The sequence below is a fragment of the Fukomys damarensis genome, unplaced genomic scaffold (genome assembly GCF_012274545.1).
Source record: "Fukomys damarensis isolate Sample0158 unplaced genomic scaffold, DMR_v1.0_HiC HiC_scaffold_10, whole genome shotgun sequence".
Lineage (NCBI taxonomy): Eukaryota > Metazoa > Chordata > Mammalia > Rodentia > Bathyergidae > Fukomys > Fukomys damarensis.
This window is the reverse complement of record NW_022900922.1, coordinates 11,455,782-11,464,467: the sequence shown is the minus strand read 5'-3', so window position 1 is coordinate 11,464,467 and position 8,686 is coordinate 11,455,782. Positions and strand designations below refer to the sequence as shown.

The 8,686-nt window shown below is 44.7% G+C and overlaps 1 protein-coding gene across 1 annotated transcript in view; it reads left to right on the top strand.

The window, feature by feature from the left end:
* Positions 1–6: 6 nt before the first annotated feature.
* Positions 7–8,686, top strand: part of Actn2 (actinin alpha 2) — a 73,481-nt gene continuing 64,801 nt past the window's right edge. The window contains exon 1 of the mRNA XM_010621991.2: positions 7–205. Within this exon, the coding sequence (XP_010620293.1) occupies positions 80–205 (126 nt within the window). The 5' untranslated portion in view covers positions 7–79. The remainder of the gene's footprint in view (positions 206–8,686) is intronic.

The window sequence follows — 8,686 nt, the reverse complement described above, 5'->3', positions numbered from 1 at the left end:
GGCCCCGCCGCGCCTCTGCCTGTCCATCTGTCCGTCCGTCCGCGCACCGCCGCAGTCCCGACCGCCCCCTCCAAGCACCATGAACCAGATAGAGCCCGGCGTGCAATACAACTACGTCTACGACGAGGATGAGTACATGATTCAGGAGGAGGAGTGGGACCGCGACCTGCTCCTGGACCCGGCCTGGGAGAAACAGCAGAGGAAGGTCAGGGGGCCCCTGCCGCGTGTCCGTGTGCCGGTGCCCGCTGGGACCCCGCACGTGGGCAGCACTGGCAGAGCAGAGTAGTGAGGGCGCCAGGGAGATGATGCCTGTTCCCCACGTCCCCATCAGAGAGGAGAGCACGCCCAGGGGTAGGCAGGACACTGGGTACACGTGTGTGCGTGTGTGTGCTTGTGACAGAAGAGTTGGAAAACAAACGTAAAGGAGGAGGAGTGCTGAGTGTGCTTTCCTCACACCTGCCTGCGCGAGGCCGGCATCTGAGTTTCACATCTGCTCCCGACCCCCACCGAGTCTGTGACCGTGGCCAAAGGGTTTCTCTCTACTGGCGACCTCCTGTCGGGTTCCTTCCTACTCTGTCTTTTCCCAAATCACAGAGACCAAATGAACATCGCCTTCCTTTCAGCCCCCAGGGCCACCTCCAGTCATTGGAAGTCATTTATTTAGTGTTTCAGGCTCCTCGGGGGGATTCTGTAGAAAACTGTTCATGAAGTCATAATTATTCCACGCTCTATTTATAGTTCATTGAAGTAAGCACACGGGATTTAAGGAGTAGCTCCCAAATGCTCCCTCCTCGTCCTGGTTGGTGCTCTTTGGGGCCCAATGGAACATTGTACCGTTTCAAGGTTTCCTCTTAATCCTTTTAGCCAAGACAGGTAGGGGACGCTCACTGGGAGGCAATGTCCCACCACCTTTTTTGTCTTGGCACAGAGGCTGGCTGGCCAGGCATTACAACAAAGACTACCTAACCCAACCTTAGGGTGAAGCCAAGGGCCTTGGGCTCCCCCTCATGCCCTCGCAATTTTCTGGGCATAGGGCAAAGTTATTTCCCTTTTAAGGGCCTGATTTTGAGTGGATAAAGCTGTTGACCACGGGAATCTGTAGCTGCCACTCTGGGTGATCACGTGACAGTATGTGGCGAGTAAGGGTGTGATGGAAAACACGTACACTCCATAACTGTTCGAACACACAGCTGGAAGGAGAGAGACCTAGTATTTGGATAACTATCAAATAACTAAACACTTTTTATATCAGGATTTCTCTTTTCTTGCTGACCCTCTCCCTTAGAGTATCACTTGCCATTATTACTTCAAAACTCCAATTTAGCTATATTTCAGTCTCTACCTTAGTTTCTTAAGGCTTCTGCCATCACTATCTTTCTTAGATATGAGAATGGAAGTGAAAAATAGAAATTGAGTCTATAAAGAAAAGCAAAGTTAAACTAGTGTTTTAAAGGTCTTGCTGTGAAGGAAACATGACTTGATTAGTACTTTATTGATGTATCATTGGTCAAGAAAAAGCTAAAAAATGACTAACTTTGAGCACTGTTATGTTTTTTGACTTTCACAATTTTGATTACTATATTTTTCATGGATTTTAAAAAACAGCTGCTTAGTGGCACAGGCATGGTTATGCATGCCTGTAATCCCGGCAGTCAGGCTGAGGCAGGAGGATTGAGATGAGTTTGAGATCAGCCTGGACTACATAGCGAGTTCGAGGCTAGCCTGAACTACATAGTGAGACCCTGTCTCCAAAAACAAACAAAAAAGTATCAGCTTATTCTTATTTTATTGTGTAAATTTGTTTGGGTTGTTTTTGTTTCGTTTTGCAGTACTGAGGACTGAATCCAGGGCCCTCATATTGAAGTATATCCCTAGCTTTTTTTTTTTTTTTTTTTTTTTTTTTTTTTTATTGTACGTATGGATGTATGTATTTATTTTGGTATTTTGAGACAGAGTCTCACTGTGTAGTTGAGACTGACCTGGAACTCACTGTGTAGCTCAGGCTGGTCTCGAACTCACAACGATCCTCCTGCCTCAGCCTCCTGAGGGCTGGGATTACAGGTGTGCACCACCACGCCCAGCCTCTAGCTCATTTTTTATTTTTAATTTTGGGAGACTTTTGTTGAGTTTTTTAAAAAATATAATGCAGTATCACAAGTACCAGGTCCTGAGTTTGAACCCCAGTACCGCAAAAAAAAAGTACAATAGCAGGAGAGAGGCAGTATGAGTTCCCAAGGGCCACACTGACATGTCTTCTGCCATATTTAATTTTTTTACATTTTCCATATTTTTGTATACTGTATAATGGCATTGTTATAGTTTACTTTAAGTTTGAGATTTCTCTGTGACAATGTTATGTAATTGTAGAGCACTTGAATTATATTGTTAAAAAGCAGACATACTTGCAATGCCAGTTCAAAATAGTGCTGAAAAGTTTAAAGTGAGAATTCACTTTTTTCCTTGAGGTAGATAGAAAGTTGTAGATACTGGCTGAAAAAAACAAAAAAACACTCGCTTCATTAGGACAGATCCAGAGGAGACTCCTTCCACTTTTGGTATAGAACTTGCTCAAGTCATGAAATTATGTGGAACTGTGAGCTCAGCACAGCCAGAGCAGACCCCTCTATTTATGTCCTATGAGACAAACTGTTGGAACGGGGTGAGGACAAGATGCCATTGTTTCTATTGTGGGCTGCCTTCTCCACACTTGCCATTTCAGTGATATGCTGGGCATGCGATCTGTCAACAGATGCTGGTGCACATGATGACGTCTGTAGACTTCTAATGGATGCAGTGCCTAATTATACCCACACTTCAGAGTCTCACGGACAGGGTAATCCTTCCTGGAATGCCGTGCTCTGAAGACCTTGGTGACAGTGCAGTGCTTTTCGCAGGAGGTCATGCAGAAGGTGCTGGACTTAGTATGACTATGTACAGGCATGTCCGAGTGCCCACCTTATCTGTGAGGGGGTGTCTGGTTCCTAGAGGTCACACTATTTATATTCCTTATAAAGGAGATTGTATTTTACTTCCTACAGCTCAGGAGTTGGAGAAGCAATTCTTCAGTATTACAAACAACATTTAAAATAATAATGACAGGCTAAAAAGACCAAAGTGTTGAAATTTACGGCTGCAGTTTGAATCTTTTACCATTCAGGGCACTTTAGGGACATCAGTTTTCAGGTAACTTAGGCTGTCTGTAGGGGACTGTTAACTTGTAGCTCATCGGAGTCTGGAAACCAGCTTCCTCTGTATCAAGGAACACATTCAGCCTTTACCTCCAGGGGAAACTCATGGGAGGTAACATGCCACTACCACCACCCTCGTGTGCGCTGTCCCTGGCAGACAGGTGCTTAAGGAAGCTATGATACCTTTAAGGAAGCCTTTAAGGAAGTCAGATACCCATTTCCACGCTTAAAGGGGTCTTACATCTTAACCTTTAGATGGTTCTACCATCGATAAACCTTATCTTAGAGTTCTGGACATTGTTTGGTAGTCCCTACTTTTCCCACTTTGGAGAGCCCGCTTCTCTTTGTCGCGTCTCCTGGTGATTTGACCTCCCAGCGAATGCTTTGGCTTTGTCATACGGGATCAGGCAGTGTGGAAGGATGTATGTGCAGGAGGAGCTGCCTGGTTGGAGAAGAGTCTGCAGACCACTTGCCCTTGATGTTGTGTGGGAGCAGCTGCCCTCTGAGGGGGCAAAACCCGGACTCCTCTCCTTTGTGTAGTGACACATACTCTTGCCTGGGTTTTTCCCAGGAGAAAAGGCTCTAATTGTTTGGGCAAATTAACAAGCTTAGGGAATTTCTCTGATTCACCAAACCCAGATGACTGTCAGCTCTGCCTGATACTGTGTGACCCCAGCTGAGCCCCTAAACCTTTCAAGTCTTAATTTGTTCATCTAGAAAGTAAAGGTAAAATCTTGTCTTTCTTACTTCACTGGCTTTTGTCTGGATCAAATGATTAATTTGCATTGAAGAGGATTTTATGCAGTAATGTGATCCATAAATGTTTGAATATTATTATAACCATCCTTTTGCAGCTATATTTTCCCTAAGTGATCTAGTAGCAGTCAGCACTGCACTTGAACTTTGTGAACCATGAAATTCACGTTCTTGTGTAGTCATTACCTCTATCCATTTCCAGAACTTTTCCATCACCCCAAACTGAAACTCTGTAGACTCACTTTCTATTCCTGCTTCCCCAGTGTATGTGTGTTGGGGGAAACTGGGGATTGAATTCTGACCTACAGCCTTGGCCCTTTCCATTGTTACTTTTTGTGTATTGAGACAGGGTCTTGCTAAGTTTCCTAGGCTGAACTTGGACTCAAGATTCTTCTGTCTTAGCCTCCCAGAGTGCTAGGATTACAGGCATAGGCCATCATGCCTGGCTTCCATTGTACTTTTAAAGATAAGATTTTAAACTCAAATACTTTGAACATATGAAATTGTGAATCTTAAGTGATGGATGCTTGTCTAAAGAGTGTCATTGGAAGTCAAATAAGGAGAATCATCACGAGTGGAGAATAACAAGGAAAGGGCTTATTAGGAAGTACAACTTGGGTTGGGCCTTTATTGGAGAAGTAACTAGCTACTGGCTGAGTGAAGAGGGGAGAGAGACAGCCTTCTTGGCTTAGAGAAGTGGTGTGAAAAACATGCTGTGTGCTTTTGTGGGGGAGAGGAGGGGTGGAGTGATCAGTGGAATATAATACACGTTCACCCACTCCTTTAGCACTGACAAGGCAACCTCCCTCGAGTATTTTGTGGGGACCCCCTCACTCACCTCATGATAAAGAAGTAGGGAAGCAAGTTCAGAGGTAAGGATGCCAAGAAGAGTAATCAAGGCAGCCACACTAGCCCTTGAGTCCCTGGAAGCCCAGCTCCACGTTTCAGGGTTGTTGTGGGCTCAGGATGTGTTTGAGGATTTGTGAAGAGCAGAAAGTCTGTGATGAAGCTGAAGACACAGTCAGATTTAGAGAGAATGTTGGAGAGAGAAAACAGGGCCAGGGAACCCAGGCCTGGGGTTCCAGGGTGAATGGGGACATTCTGCAGCACCTTGGGGCTTAGGCCTCTGAACTAGGAGGAGCCCCTTCCTGCAGTAGCTCACTGTTTCAGGACACCCCCCCCCTGCATGGGAAGGGCCTGGAGCTGGGTGGCTGAGATGGAAGCCTCCTGTGGGATCGCATGGGCAGAGTGCTGAGGATTAGGGCATAGGGGCTAAGGGATGTGACGGTGAGGAAGGCATCCATAAGGAAGTGATCTGCAGGATTTATAGAAGTAACCTCATGTGGTTCCTTGATAGGCTCTTGCACAAATCCAGGCAAGCAGATGTGATCCTCCCCATGAGAACGCCTGGGCCTAAAATGCAAGACAGAGGTATTGACAAGCAGCTAACTAGTGGGAGCTTTCATGTATGCCCAGGGAGGGTATATTTAGATGGGAAGCTGAGTATTTACAGGATGGGTCATCATTGGGTGGAGGGAAATGAGTGACCTGCTGAGATGGCCAATCTTGTGTCTACAGAGGGAGGACTGGAGTTTCAGGTGCCCTTACACGAGCAGAGAATGTTCTTGATGAGATGGAGGGTAAAGGAAGAGATAAACGCAGAGCCTTTATGAGCCCTGAGAAACCTCCACACCTACCTAGATACTCTTCTTCTACGTGTGTCCACTTCTTCTACATGTACACGTAGTTTGCTGTGAGAATCTCAGGCACGGGAATCAGAGATGGAAAAATCACTTTGTTTTTACAACTTGTCCTGAGCATCGCATTACGTCCTGGGGTCTGCCTTGTCTTCTCAGTCAGATTCACCAAGAAAGAAACATGAGCCCCAAATAACATCCCATGTGTGTGGGAGGACGAATATAACTAACTCTTAGCTGGGAACCTTAATTAACGCAGCCTCTGAAAGCTGTCAGAAAGCACCGTAGTCCCTGCTGCAGCTGGGAGACACCTACAGACAGGCACAGGCTGGAGTGGGCGGGGGCGGGGGCGCGGGGATGCACTGAGGAGTTGGTACTGTCGGAGGACAGTCAGAGCTCTGCTGCTGTTTCCCTGGGAACAGGACTGATTCTTCCAGAAGAAACAGAAAGCAGAGACCAGGGGGAAGCTCGCTAAGTGCCGTGAGAGACAAATTTTGAAGGAAGGAAATTCTTACGTGCAAGCATTTGGTCTTAAGAATTATGAGGAAAGTTTTCTGTACAGTTGTATGTGAGCATAGGCTCCCACATGAAGAAACACACCCCACACAGAGTTTTCTAGATTGGAAACTAGGAGGTGTCTCTACCACATCCCTGTCAGAGAGTAAAATAGAAATGGTCACGCATGGTTGTGCATTCCTGCATTGATTTGCCAGTCATTGATTGTGTTCCTTGGGGGGGGGAGCACAGGAGAGAACTGAGTTGACACCACCTGGAGGGAGCTTGTTAGCCCAGCCTCCTCGCAGAGGGTTGAGAGGTGCTGCAGGTTCAGCTGATAGGGAAGAAGCAGCAGGAATTCCACAGTACTGCTCCTGCTGGCTTCCTGTCAAGAAGAAACATCTTCCCAGGAGCCAAGCCAAGATTCTGTTACCCTAGACCCTTTCCTCTCCCCCACACTGTGGCCTGTCACTCCCCATGGAATGGGCCTCTTCAGGTCCTCTGGCCCTGCTTCTTTCTCTTGTTACATATTGTAAAGACCTCATGCATCCTGGAGCCTGCCTAAGTCAGATGCTGGCCACCTTTTTGTCACCTTTCCAGGGATCATGCTTGTTTGCAGCCTTTTCTCTATGAGGCAAATGGCAAAAGTGATCTTGAGAAAACACAAGACTCTCTGGGATAATGGTGCACACTTGTAATCCCAGCACTGAGGCTGAGGCAGGAGGATTGCAAGTTTGAGCCTAGCTTGGGCATATTAGCAATTTAATGAGACCCTGTCTCAAAATTTAAAATAGCAGGAGGCTAGGCATGTAGCTTAGTGTGAAAATCCTGGGTTTAATCCCCAGTATCATGAAAACAAAAACCAAAAGTCCAAAGTCTGACTGTGCTGTTTTCCTGTGGAGTGTGTCTTTGGTTTTCATTGCCTTCCAGGGAGAGATCTGGCCCATACTGCTTATGAGGTGAAGTCTGTGCTGGCCTCTGTCTACTGTCCATTCCCCCAAAGCCTCCTTAGGATCCTACCCTGATGATTGCCTGTCCTGTTTCACCCTCCCTTTGCCTCATACACAGCCCACAGCCCCCTGTGATGTTCTCCCTACCACAGCCCCTCATCTGGGCCACCTGGCTTTTCGGTCCTCTGTGGCGTGGCGCTGTCTCCCTGTCAGGGCTGTGAACCTTCGCTCCTCTCTGCAGGTCCTGTGCCCCTCACCTGGCTGCAGAATATGTGTTCACATTGATGGAATGAAGAAGTTATGAATCATCATTTGGAAAATTTTACTGTGATTAGTTTCTTAATATAAAAATGTAATGTTAACAATTATAACAGTCATTATAATGCCTCAAGCTATAACTGTCTTAACTCCAGCTCATATTTGCTAGAGAATGTTTTTGAAAACGATTTGTTATTTTCTTAAGTCTCTGAAATAATGGGGTTCTCTGATTTAATTCTTGTTTTAAGACTGAGCCTCTAGAGACAAGCTCACCTTTTTTTTAAAAAAATGGAATTTAGAGCTTTTGAAATTGAAGGAAATAACATGCAGATTTATTTTAAATTATAAAACGTGTCACCATATTTATTAAAAAAAGTCTGGTAACCTAAATTTGATTTGAAATGACTTTGTTTTCCATATTGGAAGTCTTTACCCACTTAAGGAAAATTGCAAATTCATTTATGATTCAGACAAGTATAGATTTAATGCATTTTTGTATATAAAACACGGGAAACATCTTGAAGATGTGGTATGCTTCATAGTCGTGGAATTGGAAACAGACTAGATGTGAGTGATTCTGAAGACTGTATGATTCCGGGAAAGCCCTGGCAGTGCAGTCCTGGTGCCTAACATCTTGCCCCTGAAGTTAGCATCACTGTGATTTGTCTGTTGTTTATTTTCCCAGAAGGTAAATGTGTTAGTCACTGTCTCTACAAATTACTGTACGTTGAAAATAGATTCTGCTTAGTACCCATCAGTTTTACTTTTTTTGCTAAAAGCCATGCTAGCTTGGAAAAAACACTCATGTAAATTTTAGTGACCAAAAGGACACTAAGATATGAGATTGTTTTGGGCAAATGGAAAGCAGTGTTTAATATGAAGCTACAGTTGAGTTTTACATAGATAAATTGTAATTCACATTACGAAGGTAAATCAGTAAACCCTGTCTTTGAGGAGGCATAAAGAGTCTCGAAGTTTTACTTCATTATAGCCGAACAAGATGTGAAAATAATTATTTAGAAGGTAGCTAATCTCATTGCTCTGTATTAGGATTTTGAGATATTTCATATGTATTGAGTAGGACCCTATGAAATTCTCAGTGCTATTTTGACCTCCCCAAATAGGAGTTTATTATGGCTCAACCCAATGAAACCATTTTATCACTACTGACCAGTTATATTTCAGATCCTTGGCCAGTACTATAAAATAGCCAGGCCATAAAACTACTTCCAGTTATTTCTTGCCTTATCTCTAACTCCTTTGGTATTCATTTCAGGAAGCAAGGGAATTGTTAGGGATAGTGAAGAAAAAGTGATTTTTTTTTTTTTTTTTTTTTTTTTTT